A 14,788-nucleotide genomic window follows, 5' to 3' on the forward strand; every position below is an offset into this window, starting at 1 on the left:
CGTTACTTTGAAAACGTCAACAAAACCCGTTTTAAATGAAACAATGGGCGAGTTAATCAGCTGTCATCTGAAGTTACGGAAATATCGGATGTTGACCAAATGGTTCAGTCGAACTACTCGTTAGGTCAAACACTTTCTCGATACCTGAGGGGGTTTGAACCAACGGGATATATATATAACTGTCGCAACATTTACGGGTACTGCCCCACCATAGATCCGCCACAGACCCTTATGATCATTGTCAGTGGTGTAGCGAGGGGGAGGGATTTTTTTAGAGTTTATAAAGACCTATTTAACAGTAATATGGATAATTAAAAATATTTGAAATGTTATAACTTACTTATATCTCCATGGAAACCGATCACTTTGAGTTTAAAAGAAAGATTTTCCCCAGCAACGTAAAACGTATCGTACGTGACGTGTTTCCTCTCTGCTGTGTTGGTTTCCAGATCGATCTGCAGCTCGTACTGACCTTGTTTGGTGATGCGATGAATGGCATTGTTACCTGGAGTAAAACAAAGAAAACGACGGTGTTAAACAACATTACGTAATGGAGAATGTACGATGGGGTGTAAATACGTGAAAATAACTTACGAGCCCCATATGGGCGAATTAATTATTTTTATTAATCTACACTTTAGTGTGCATTCTCCAACTTAATCCATTATTCATTAAAAGAAATTACGTGGGTGCTTAATTAATTTGTATTTTATCTCTCTTTTTAATAAAATTAATGGCTAAAATAACAAGAATATTAATAAAACTAATAACACAAAACCATAGGATCCTTTTGGACCTAACCTGAACGATTAGGTCGGGAAATCCTCAGCAGTGGATGGCTGGAATTAAGCGTGTGCACGTGCTAAAAGTGTAATATCTGATTTCCGAAATCTTCACTGTGTTCCGCTAGAATATATTACCATAACTAGAATCAGGTTTATAAGGCTTAAATTACATGTTTATTTCATGATGCAGATGTTTGGCCTCGTGTGCTAAAGCGTTAGTTGTACTTGTTTACAATGAATAAGTTCTGTCAGTAGTGAGTTCGAATAGCAGAACCATAAAAAGTTCAAATTGAAATGAGCGGTCATTAGATACAGGTTTATAAAAATTGAAATGCACAAAATATTTATATTTATCCAGCAATTACTGTATACATTGGCAAGGTGTGATGACTAAATTAATAGGGAATATCTGGTTACTGTCTTAAGATATCGGCTTTATCCTGCGAAGGTTAGAATGGCGAATGTAGCGAGGTGCTGGCGAGCTGCATTCGCTATTTGACCTGAGCAGGATAAAGCCGATATCTTAAGACAGTAAACAGTTATTTCTTTTATCCTGCAATATTCGGAAAAATAATTATTTATTCCAATTTTGTGTACGCAAATCGAGTATTGTCAACCTAGCAAGGCTTTTGCCGTATGATGTCATACAAGATGCATGACATCATTCTTTGTAAGACGCTAGTTACAGTCTGTCACTTAAACCCATTTTTAAAATCTAAGTATGTTTATTGACCTATATTTTTGGTCAGTGACCGAAATTATAGAGATTTATCCAGCAATCACTGTATACATTGGCAAGATATGATGACTAGATAAATCTCTATATGTTCGGTCACTGACCAAACATATAGGCCACGTGACATAACCCCGACTCGACTCGAGTATTTCAGAGTAGATTTTCAACAAACATACTCTTTAAATATTTGTTGAAGTACAGTAAATACAAATAACATTTAGTTTTGCAATAACAATACAAAACTTGTATATTTATGTATGAATTAGTTTCGAGCCTCGCTGTATTCGCTATTCTAACCTTCGCAGGATAAAGCCGATATCTTAAGACAGTAACCAGTTATTCCCTATTTATCCAGCAATCACTGTATACATTGACAAGATATGATGACTATGGGCCGCCATATTGGATTTTTAATAAAACAATTTCTTTTTTTTTGATAACTTTCAAAGAAATTTAATTTAATTTTTTTTAAAAGTAATCGGAGTTTTTCATTCATTGTTTATTAATTAGTGTTGATTATTGATTTTTCACCGATATTGTTGTCGTATTTCGGACTGACAACGCCGTACTAATTTTTTTCATTTGGGGGAGGATTTAAAATTTAATTCTTGAATTTACAGTAAGGCTCCGGTGCACAGAAATAAATATATTTATCTCATAGTCCGAAATACTTGTTCTTTCTGGGAACGGGGTTCTTATAAAACTCAGTTCCCGGTATGTCATTCCATGATGGCGCGATGGGGGGAAATCACCCCCCGGATTTGCATATCAGCCCGCAAGAGGTACAACATATTTCCATGCTGACCCCTCCTAGTTCTGGGTACGTAGAGAGGAATTCTAGGTATTCGGTAAGCACGGGGTCCAGTCTGTAAAAGAGGGGGACACCACTGAGGGGTGGTCTTAGCACTCATCCGGGGGAGGGGACAAATGCCAATAGGGGCAGTTTGGTTTTTATCCCATAGGGGAGGGGGGGGGGGGGTAACTCGACCAGGGGTGATCTTGATTCCTATTCAGAGGGGGTTACCCGAACGGGGGTGGTACTTTTCCATGCCCAGAGGGGGGGTAACCTGGCCAGGGGTAGTCTTGATTCTAACCCAGAGGGTAGTTACCCGAACAGGGGTGGTACTGTTTCATGCCCTGAGGGGGACAATCTGAACAGAGGCGATTTCGGCCAGTCCTCGGAGGGTGGTTACCCAGACATGGGTGGTCTAATTTCATACCGGGGGGAGGGGGTACTCAGACCAGGAGTAGTCCCATTTCTTACCGGGAGGGATTTAACCCCCGATGAGGTGGTTGCACCATTCACCCACGGGGTGGGGGGGGGGGGGGGGGGGGGGGGGGGGGTGGGGTGTGTGTGTGTGTGTGTGTGTGTGTGTCTATGATTAAGGGTCATTTCCCATATCGCCAAGGAGGGGGTGATGTAGACAGGGTGGATTTAACTTTCATCCGGCGGGTAGGTTCCCAGTAAGAGGGGGGTGTGCCGGAGCAAAAGATTGTTTCACTTCAACAAGAAAGTGGAATATGACGGCAAAAGTAGTTGGAAGGCCTTTGCGACCAAATTTCAATACCGGTACATGGCTGAGTGTGCGAACTGACCCCCCCCCCCCCCCCCCCCCAGCGGTGCAAACTTTGTTTTTCATTACAGGGTAAAGCCAGTTAATATTATGCCCTTATCCCCCCCCCCCCCCCCCCCCCCCCACACACACACTCTGCTATGGAGAGACTGGAAAACATGGTGGAACACCTGGTGATGGAAATAGCAGAGATAAAGGGGCAGGTCACGTTTTGGTAATATCAACAGGGGGCAGTTCCAACCTAGGGATAGGTCACCTTCAGTGGGTAGAAGGGAGGGTTCTTCTTCACAACAGGGGATGGAACGACTGCCTCCTAGGTGTTATCTTTATAATGAGTTGGGACATTTTCGAACGGAGTGTCCACAGTGGAGAGGGACACGTTATTAAACGGGAAGGGACTGGGTCAGTAGGCCTTAACCCAGTCCAAGGGAGAAATAATGGACGGCCTCTAGCAGATATGGTACCGTCGGGTACCGGGTGCAGGGCTGTTGGCACCAGAGGGGTGGCTGGCAGTTCTGCAGGGAAATATCTTTAAGTCGGGGTGTGAGTAGAGGTATGTGCATGCCAGTGGTCGGCGTCCACCCAGAAGCCAACTTTACAGAGGGATCATTGTATCATTATCATGCCCGAAGACCAGATCCGTGGGGGAGGGGATATGGGTCAAAACATTAAATTCGAGGTAGCCTTGGGGGATAGCAGCCAGGATAGGGTTACATGGTGTGACCAGGAGACGAGTACGGCCCCAGAGGTGGTGATTGCAAAGACTGTCGACGTCGCAGGGGTAACACCAGAAATGGAAGTGGCTGCAGAAAATGTGTGCGTGACAGCAGGGGCAACGGGTGAGGTGGCTGAACTGGAACGGCTAGCACCAAAAGGGGCACATGTAGCTCAGACTGTCGAAAATTGGATAACCTTGGTGGAAAATAGCCAAGATAGGGTTACGATAGGGGGTAACCAGGAGGAGGAGGTAGTCATAGGGACTGTTGACGTAGTAAAGGTAGGACCCAGAAAAGGGGTGGCTGTGGAAAACATCAGCGTGGCAGTTGAGACGACGGGAATGGTGGCTGCAAAAGAGGGGTCATTTTCGACAGTGGTAGTCGAGGTGATGAACCAGGGGATAGAGGTGATGTTCCAGATATGAAAAATGTAGTGGTGGAAGAAAGGAAGGTAACAGTACCTCCCGACTTGGGGAGGGGAGAGTCTCCAGAGAGCTGTCCAATGGAAGGACAGATAGTGGGGGAGGCTGTAGGGACAGAGAAGGGGAGGTTGTAGGGACAGAGAAGGGGAGGCAACGCCAGTTATCAGACTTAAACATCTACGTGCTGGGCCTATGTTCTCAGTACCCGTCATTGTGAATGGGTGTTCTGTAAACGCCACAGTAGACATGGTGGCCGAGGTTAACACCATTGCTGACCGGGTCTATGACAGCATGGTGACCAAGCCTAAGGTTATTCGGAATGTAACTTTGAATACCGCAGGCAGGGAAATGAAAATGGAGGGGATCATTGTTTGTCCCATGAAATTGACACTGGGAGATATCCACTTTCAATCCAAAATGTATGTAGCCCCAATCGAGGATATGTTGTTGGGCTTAGACTTTTTAAGAGTGTGTAATGTCAAGTTGGATTTACAGGCAGGTACACTGACTGTTGGGGAAAACCCCATTTCTATGATTTTCTGAGTAGTTGGTCAGTCACCAATGGTGGTGAAGGTTAAAGTGATAAAAAAAAGGTCGGCTGACACCAAGAAGGTGATTTCGCCTTACGAAGATAACGCCACCTCTACCCTAAAGGAAAGCCCCCCTTTTCTGGCAATGTTGCCACGGGACCCGCGGCCAGGTTCTCCCCCTCCAGTTTTCCAACCCGGAGAAGAGGAAGGGGGATTTTGGGGATGATGCATTGGTGGAGTTTTATCCCCTTTATCTCGTTCCTTCCGACGATGAGATGAAGATGTTGGAAGGAGGGGGCTCCATACCAGTTTGGTTTTCACCCAGTACTAGGGGGAGTTCGGTGCCAACTCCGCCCAGGCCTGGTCCCTCTTCCGCCATCACTGTTTTTGCCCAGGCCTGGCTCGTCCAGGTTTCCGCCAGGGTTTAGATCCCCCGGACCCGTTCCATCCCATTCCAGACCAATCACCCATGGGGGGGAAAAGAACGGGGTCTGCAAGTGAAAAGGGAAGAAATGGTAAGAAGTCTAGGGATTCACAGTGTCCAGTGTCTGGATGCGGAACATGCACCAGTAAACTACGGACGGATGCTTTGGCGGTATGTTTGTACTGCAGTATTGTTAAAGAAATGTTAATAATGATAAATTTTATTTAAATTTCTTTTTAAAAGTCGATGGTCAAGTAAATTTTCTGGAAAGGTTTCATAGGAAGAAATATATCATGGTGTTACGTGTTTTCGATACGATAAGCGATAGATATTAGGTAATATGTATATAATAAATAGACCATTTCATGGTGTTTTTTCCGAATACAATTTTTATGTTTACGTCTGCTACTAGCAATTATACCGGTCGTGCATCGATTTAACGCAGAAAATTACATAATTACGGAAGCTGGATTATTTTAAAGATAAAGACGAAAGAAAATGAAATATGTGTTCTTCTAACTATATTTGTTTCAACTAATATTGCTACTGTAACTACTTCACAATCTTCGTTTTTGGAGGATATAAATGATATCTATCATTAATGTGTTTATTTGAAGACAAACGTTTGAAAAAATATTGAAAGATGTGTGAACCTTGCCGAAGTCTTTTGCAATAGTTTCCGTATGTTATGGACGGGAAAATAACTGACAATATGATGACGTTTCAATATGGTTTTGGACATCCAATTTTCTTTTGTATTTTTCGATGCACTTCGAAAGTACAATACACGCAAAGCCTACCCCAGCACACTCCCACTGAATCCGAACTTGAGTATAAGCTGTCTACTGTGTTATTTTTATGCTTTGTTTTGTCCCCTGACCCCACCCCGTAGACTATTACTCTCTCTCTCTCTCTCTCTCTCTCTCTCTCTCTCTCTCTCTCTCTCTCTCTCTCTCTCTCTCTCTCTCTCTCTCTCTCTCTCCAGACTGCTTAAACTAGCTAACTATATATATATATATATAAATACAAATAATACACTACAATACAAAATTAAAATGAAAACCTCGAAAGAAACGCTAATATTACCAAGCCAGTAATCGGAATCAATTTCGCCGAATCCGTCTGCGTATTCGTACCAGGTTTTGTTGAAATTCAACGACCCGTTGCTCTTTCGCTGAATCACCTGTTACAATATTTTAAAGAAAATCTCAATTCATTTGAAAGGATTGTAAAATGGTAAACAGAGCCTCTAGATTTCAAAATTTCCTGAGGGGCATGCCCCTGGGCCCCCGAGTTTTTTTTTACCCTTCCATGCTCGTTCATTCAAAGAATTCATCTGTCCCCCCCCCCCCCCCCCAAAAAAAAAAAAAAAAAAAAAAACCCAACAAAACAAAACAAAAAACAACAAGAAAAAAACAAACAAAAAACAACAACAAAACAAAAGAAAAAAAACACCGCCAAACAAACAAACAAACCCAAACAAACTAACAAAACAAAACAAACTAATTACGGCCCTGGTAATATGCACATAGAGATTTTATAAATACCATTTGTTTTACAAGCTGTTTCAAAACGTATTTAATGAGCGAAAGAAATGTAAATGTCTTCTGAGTAAAACATATTTACGGCGCTTACGCTTGCACCATCACCGTATAATACGTCATAGGTAGTAATAAGTTTCGGTTGTGTTAACTGCAGTGGATGATTTGGTTGTCAAATCTGGGTTCAAAAAGAAGACATCTTCTGTCTGATGTGTAGATGAAGCCTTCTTGACTGGGTAGATGAAGCATTCATGACCGGGTTGAATTCACGAATTTGAAGGTGGGCGGGGTGATTGGGTGGGTGTTATAGCGCGCGGACTCCATGATGCCGAAAGAGATGATCACACGCACGCACGCACAGTCCATGACGTTGGTAAACAAATGAAGAATGGCGGCGTACTCCGGTCATATAACATCGGACATAATAAGAAAACAGAGTTAAAAAGAGAAGAAATTTGGCGTTGATATTTGATATACTACCCGTGGAACAGTAGTTGCAACTGGAATGCATATATGGGTCCACTGAGTGGTGGTGGGGGGGGGGGGGGGGGGGGGGGGGGGGGGGGGGGGGGAGGGGGCAGAACGCAAGGCATAAAGTTTTGCATTAATGATTTTGTCGTTCGTCTGTCAGCATAAACGACGGATCGTTCATGTAAAAGCTGTAATCACTCGTTAGAAAATCCAAACAAACGTTTGTTGGTTAATATCATCAATGTTTTGGAACACTGCATGCAAAAACAAAATACGTTTAAAATAAATTTAAAAAATAATAATAGAAGGGTGTCATGAAAATCTCTCTCACCGCTATTCCAAGTCAATTGGGTTAGGACAAACAAACTAAATTTTTATTTTCGCCTGGCAGCTTTCCTGTTAGTCCTAGCACACAAACAGTATATTCTCGTTTGATTATCGTTGTCCATTAACTTTTTCATATGATTTTAACTACTGAAGAAGATCGTTCGTGTAAACACTAAAACCACACGAACGACATATAGGTTGTCTGAAAAATTCAAATCGTATGCCTTGTAACGTCTTACCAGCCAAGCCTTTTTGTTGTCCTCTATGTCACAGTATGCACGGAGTGGTAACCCAGAGTCACGTGGTTGGATCGTGAACACCCCACTGGTAGTAATATGGTGTTCTATGACGTCACTGCAGTTAGAGACGTAGACCTTATCTGAAACAATAAACGATCATTTTATTAACCAAATAGCTATAATTAAATTCTCGATGAATATAAAAATTATGTCGTCAGGGAACATCATACCTGATGACGTCTTTTTATATTGGTAATTTGTCTTACTAAGCGTTATTGTTTTAAAGCTGCAGTCCCTGGAATAGTTTTATTATTTAAGCATATAGAACAAAAAATCCAATTACGTTTGGTGCATATAAGACGCCGCACTTCGCATTGGTTTCACTACGCTAGCTTATCCAAGTCAACAATAAACCCTGTATTTCGAAAGTGGGACACTTTTGACGGGCTTGCACCGATCTCGATTATCACTGGTGTATCGCAAGCGTGGAATTCTCCAACAAGAGATCACGTGAGATTTCGCAATTTTGGAACGCGACTTGATAAATGGTAGGTCCTAAGGTTTTACTTTTCATTCTGACCAGAATTAAATATTACTATTAATAATAGTATCAACATTAAAGAGGGTTATTTTAAGTTAGACCTGTGGGGGCGGTGGTGTGGAAAAGGTACCTAACGATTTATTTATTGTATTAATCTTTTTGTTTTTTGTAGAGGGTTTTGTTTTTTTGCTACAAACATGATTTTATTAATATTGTCACAACTCGGGGCCGTTGCTACCACTTTACAACCATTTCAGGGAGGAAGGAAGGAAGAAAGGAAATGTTTTATGTAAGGACGCAGTCAACACATGTTATTTCCGGTTATACGGCGTCAGACATATGGTTAAGGACCACACAGATACTCAGAGAGGAAACCCGCTGTCGCCACTACATGGGCTACTCTTTTCGATTAGCAGCAAGGGATCTTTTATATGCACCTTTTATTTGCGAATATATTAAAAACGGGTAAACATTTTAAATTTATTTTATTGATACTTCATATATATTGTAAAAGGTATACGTAGATACCAAACGAATTACGTTTTTGATAAATGTAGACCTTTAAAACATTTTTTGCTTTTTGTGTGCAATTTAAAAGACAATCGGCTTAGGAATACAAAACTTGTAGTAAATTCCATAGTAGAAGAAAAAGGAATTTCCCTGTGGACTATAGTGTGCCCCCCCCCCCCCCCCCAAAGCCCCCCATATAAAATCCTGACTACGCCAGTGCCCAGCAGTGAACGTCATCTTCGTAATACCCAATGGCGTAGGAAGCGTGGGGACAAGGGGGGGCATGTGCCTCCCACCACCTTTCAGATATTTTGCTTTATATTTGCTTTATAACCACCCCCCCCCCCCAAAAAAAAAAAAAAAAAAATTAAAATGTTTTTTGAAAAATAAAATATGAACTTTTAATGTTATTATTAGAAGGTATGTTTCAAATTTAATTATAAGTATTATCTGTTATTTCTTTTATGTCCACCTGAGTATGAAATATTTTTTTTAATCCGTAAACTTTTGTGAGAACGGCTTCGCCGATTCAGTTTACGAATGATTTGTTTTGTTTATACCCCGGTGAACGTAAAATAAATAACAAACAATCCTTAAACATATGATTATGTAATCAGTACAATCTGACTGAAGATGAATGTCATCACATCATAATAATGTGTGAAATATAATACTCCACGCTCTAAACTATATGAATATTTAACTTTTACATAATAACACATTTAAAATGATGTCTTGCATGAACAATTCATATGCGAAACCATGATCCTGCTTGTACACTTGCAGTGTGTAAACTTGTTTATTATTATTCATGTATAAACCGATAATTGGTTTAGTATCCTGTTTGTCTGTACTATGCTTGTACACGTATTACATAGTTTGCATCCAGTTCCAAATGTGGAATGTTTATATGGAATAAAGCGAAAGCCCCCCCCCCCCCAATCTCCCTCCCCCTGCTCCGCCGTACCTAGGCATTCACCCAGTTTATTTATTTTATTGCAAGGAGATGCAAAGTGGCGTCATTTGAATACCGAAGTCATTCAAATTAAAAAAAAACCCACTATCACACCAGTCTGCGCGTACCAATATTAAACTAGTTAGATAATGAGTAATTGTTATGACACGAGTAATATCTTACACTGGTTTGTATTAAATAATTGTCTCCCACTGGTTTTTATTATTTCAATGTTTCAATGCGTTTGTGTTGTTGTTGTTGTTGTTGTTGTTGTTGTTGTTGATGTTGTTGTTTGTTAGTTGTTTTAATTTGTTTATTCATTCATTCATTCGTTCATTTATCCATTAGTTCACAAAGGTTTAGCCTTTGAAATGTTTCCGTCGGTGGGCCAACTTGGGCTATTTCTCGTCCCAGCTAGTGCACCACTACTGGCATAGCAACGGCCGTAGAATGCTTTATCATGTCTGTGAGTGATGATCCCTTGCTACTAATGTAACGGGTTTCCTCTCTAAGACTATATGTCAAAATTACCAAATGTTTTACATCCAATAGCCGATGATTAATATATCAATGTGCTCTAGTGGTGTCGTTAAACAAAACAAACTTTGTTTGCAAAAGGGCTCATGGTAGACAGCGAGTAGAAATGTACATGTGTACATTGTATATTTTGTGTGACGTAATCGGAGGGGTTTTGCCGTTAGTGTGTCAATTGTTGAAAGACCAACCGGCTTCGGTGATGTAGTGGGTTAGCCATCAAACTTGAGGCTGGTAGGTACTGGGTTCGTATCCCACCTGAGGCAATGGGGGATTTTCCCATTCCAGTACCGACACCATCCCATAGTGAATGAATGAATTAATGTTTAACGAAAATCCCAGCTATTGAGTGTCGGAAAAGTTAAGTAAATGGAAGTATTATGTACATTAAGAACAAAATTTATATAATAATGTAAAGACACAGCATAGATCCTAGAGTGACTGGATCGCTGTGCTCAATGAGATGTAAGACCCACTTCACCCACTTCTCGGGTCTAAGACCATATACATTGAGTTTCATCCACTTCACGGGTCTAAGACCACATACACTGAGTTTCACCCACTTCACTGGTCTAAGACCACATACATTGAGTTTCACCCACTTCACAGGTCTAAAACCACATACATTGAGTTTCACTCATTCCACAGGTCTAACACTACATACATTGACTTTCACCCACTTCACGGGTCTAAGACCACAGGCATTGAGTTTCACCCATTCCACGGGTCTAAGACCACATACTTTGCGTGTCACCCAGTTCACAAGTCTAAGACCACATGCATTGAGTTTCACCCACTTCACAAGTCTAAGCCCACATACACTAAGTTTCATCCACTTCACGGGTCTAAGACCACATACATTGAGTTTCACCCACTTCACGTGTCTAAGACCACATGCATTGAGTTTCACCCACTTCACGGGTCTAAGACCACATACATTGAGTTTCACCCACTTCACGGGTCTAAGACCACATACATTGAGTTTCACCAACTTCACGGGTCTAAGACCACATGCACTGAGTTTCACCCAGTTTACTGGTCTAAGATCATATACACTGAGTTTCACCCACTTCACGGGTCTAAGACCACATACACTGAGTTTCAGACACTTCGCGGGTCTAAGACCACATACATTGAGTTTCACCCATTCCATGGGTCTAAGACCACATACATTGAATTTCACCCACTTCACAAGTCTAAGACCACATACATTGAGTTTCACCCATTCCACGTGTCTAAGACCATATACACTGGGTTTCACCCACTTCGCAGGTCTAAAATCACATAGTTAGTTTCACCCATTTCACATGTGTGATTATGTGTGTGTCTTCTGAGTGATTGCCTCCACATGGAGGATGATTACCCATTATACACTGTATACCGAGATAGCTCAACTAACAGCATGTGTGGAGCCGACCCTGTCAAGGAGTCTCATACCGAAATGGAAATACTGCGGCTTCACCATTCATCTCATCATCATCCATCTTTTTAATGTCCAAAAAATATTTGTATCTTTGTGTTGTTTTGTGGTGTTTAGAAGAAAAAAAATGCTGAGAGATCATGCCTTTAAAACATAACCCACCCCCCCCCCCCCCCCCCGACTTTCTTAGTCATAGACAGAACTCTCTAGCGAAGTTAAAGGTTGGGTACACGAGAGACGTACTTGAACCGTTATTTGATGGAAAATTACAAACGTACTGCCCACACGCACATACCACTGAGCAAACTTGTGTCACAGCACTGCAGATTGCATCCTAACAATATTTTTGACCGGGAGTGGGGTCCACTGCAATTCTGGCCGCCATTTTGAGGCAGCGGGTTATCACAGGAGCGTACCAGCATGACTTTTCGTGCTCCTCCGCCACAGGAAACCGAACAGGGACCCTTGTCGGCGTGACTCCACACCGACCACGCACCATCGACTGTAAAGTGGAAAGAAAAGACCATCAACTGTAAAGTGGACAGAAAAAAACATTAACTGTAAAGTGGACAAAAAAGACCATCAACTGTAAAGTGAAAAGAAAAGACCATCAACTGTAAAGTGAAAAGAAAAGAGAAACTGTAAAGTGGACTAAAATACGATAAACTGTATACCAAAAAAATTAAATACCATGAAGTGTAAACTGGACAGAAAAAACATTAAACGGAGAGTAAACTAAAACATGAGCTTTATGTGTTGGAAAGATGCATACCCGGACCACCAACACATACTGACACTTTAACATAAAAAATGCGTAATTTTAGTGTTAATAAAAAACAAGATTATTCCTGCTAACTGGGAGCAGTCATTTTCTTTTTCTTTACGAAGCGTCTGGTACTCTAGCTTGGGGCGAAGTGACGTCAGCTCCTGACCAACTCCAGTATGCACAGTGTAAACAAAAGCAGTCATTTATGACAAGGCGCTTCTCTTTGATCAACCTGGCTTGTAAAACAACATAAATTACGTGATAATATAATAAACTATTTAACTAAATATATTTCAAGTTGCATTAACGAAACAAAATGGGGTTATAGTATTTTTCTCTGCTAAATAATCCAAAGGAAAAATGTACACTATTAGGCCTATTGGTATGCTACATTGGAGCAAGAACGACAACTCACGATTACCAAGTGACAATTTTCTTTTCTTTTGGACTACATAATTGGTCAATTCTGTGATTTTAGAATGGAAAGTCTACTTAATCAATAGTTTTACAGAATTATTTACCGTAATAAACCATGTCCATTACCATTTTAAGGGCGACAGGTAATATTACACAATACCGGTACCAGTATGTATTTTTGTGTCTAGACCAATCAAATACACATCTGCCAATCAGGAATCACAGGAAGAAACAACTAACAGAATATATCAATTAACTAAGAAAACACTGCGTGTATCATTTCAGTACGTAGGTTAATGCATGGACAAAACATGGTATCATTATTTCCATTTGTTGTGTAGCCACTTTGACAATGGTGATTTATTTTGTACTGAAAAATAATATATATTTATTGCTGGATTTGTTTCTCTAGTTCTAAGACACATTCCTGACGTTACGCTATGTAACGTAACCACCAGCTCGCCAGAGGGCGTATTCACTGGCATGGAACGAAATGGCTGCGCCCGTTATATAGTATAGCCGTACTATTTAATAGTTTTATTAATTAAATATAATAATATACTTGCTGATATTAAGCAACAATGTGCGTTATATATCGTTGAATATGCATACCAGTCCAAAAGCTTTGGTTAACCATTCCTTTAATTGTAAAGAGGAAAGAAAAGACCATCAAATGTATAGAGGAAAGAAAGGACCATCAAGTGTAAAGTTGACTAAAATACCATCAAGTGTAAAGTGGACTAAAATACTATCAAATGTAAAGTGAAAAGAAAAGACCATCAACTGTAAAGTGAAAAGAAAAGACCATCAACTGTAAAGTGAAAAGAAAAGAGAAACTGTAAAGTGGACTAAAATACGATAAACTCTATACCAAAAAAATAAAATACCATGAAGTGTAAACTGGACAGAAAAAACATTAAACGGAGAGTAAACTAAAACATGAGCTTTATGTGTTGGAAAGATGCATACCCGGACCACCAACACATACTGACACTTTAACATAAAAAATGCGTAATTTTAGTGTTAATAAAAAACAAGATTATTCCTGCTAACTGGGAGCAGTCATTTTCTTTTTCTTTACGAAGCGTCTGGTACTCTAGCTTGGGGCGAAGTGACGTCAGCTCCTGACCAACTCCAGTATGCACAGTGTAAACAAAAGCAGTCATTTATGACAAGGCGCTTCTCTTTGATCAACCTGGCTTGTAAAACAACATAAATTACGTGATAATATAATAAACTATTTAACTAAATATATTTCAAGTTGCATTAACGAAACAAAATGGGGTTATAGTATTTTTCTCTGCTAAATATCCAAAGGAAAATGTACACTATTAGGCCTATTGGTATGCTACATTGGAGCAAGAACGACAACTCACGATTACCAAGTGAAAATTTTCTTTTCTTTGGACTACATAATTGGTCAATTCTGTGATTTTAGAATGGAAAGTCTACTTAATCAATAGTTTTACAGAATTATTACCGTAATAAACCATGTCCATTACCCATTTTAAGGGCGACAGGTAATATTACACAATACCGGTACCAGTATGTATTTTTGTGTCTAGACCAATCAAATACACATCTGCCAATCAGGAATCACAGGAAGAAACAACTAACAGAATATATCAATTAACTAAGAAAACACTGCGTGTATCATTTCAGTACGTAGGTTAATGCATGGACAAAAACATGGTATCATTATTTCCATTTGTTGTGTAGCCACTTTGACAATGGTGATTTATTTTGTACTGAAAAATAATATATATTTATTGCTGATTTGTTTCTCTAGTTCTAAGACACATTCCTGACGTTACGCTATGTAACGTAACCACCAGCTCGCCAGAGGGCGTATTCACTGGCATGGAACGAAATGGCTGCGC

General features: G+C 40.3%; 1 protein-coding gene across 1 annotated transcript in view; it reads right to left on the reverse strand.

Moving 5' to 3' along the window:
- Positions 1–329: 329 nt before the first annotated feature.
- The window catches only part of LOC121385859, a 48,846-nt gene continuing 34,387 nt past the window's right edge, over positions 330–14,788 (reverse strand). The window contains exons 5-8 of the mRNA XM_041516648.1: positions 12,021–12,227; positions 7,766–7,905; positions 6,274–6,370; positions 330–505 (exon numbers count right to left, since the gene is read on the reverse strand). Of these exons, the coding sequence (XP_041372582.1) occupies positions 330–505; positions 6,274–6,370; positions 7,766–7,905; positions 12,021–12,227 (620 nt within the window). The remainder of the gene's footprint in view (positions 506–6,273; positions 6,371–7,765; positions 7,906–12,020; positions 12,228–14,788) is intronic.

Source organism: Gigantopelta aegis, chromosome 12, assembly GCF_016097555.1.
Source record: "Gigantopelta aegis isolate Gae_Host chromosome 12, Gae_host_genome, whole genome shotgun sequence".
Lineage (NCBI taxonomy): Eukaryota > Metazoa > Mollusca > Gastropoda > Neomphalida > Peltospiridae > Gigantopelta > Gigantopelta aegis.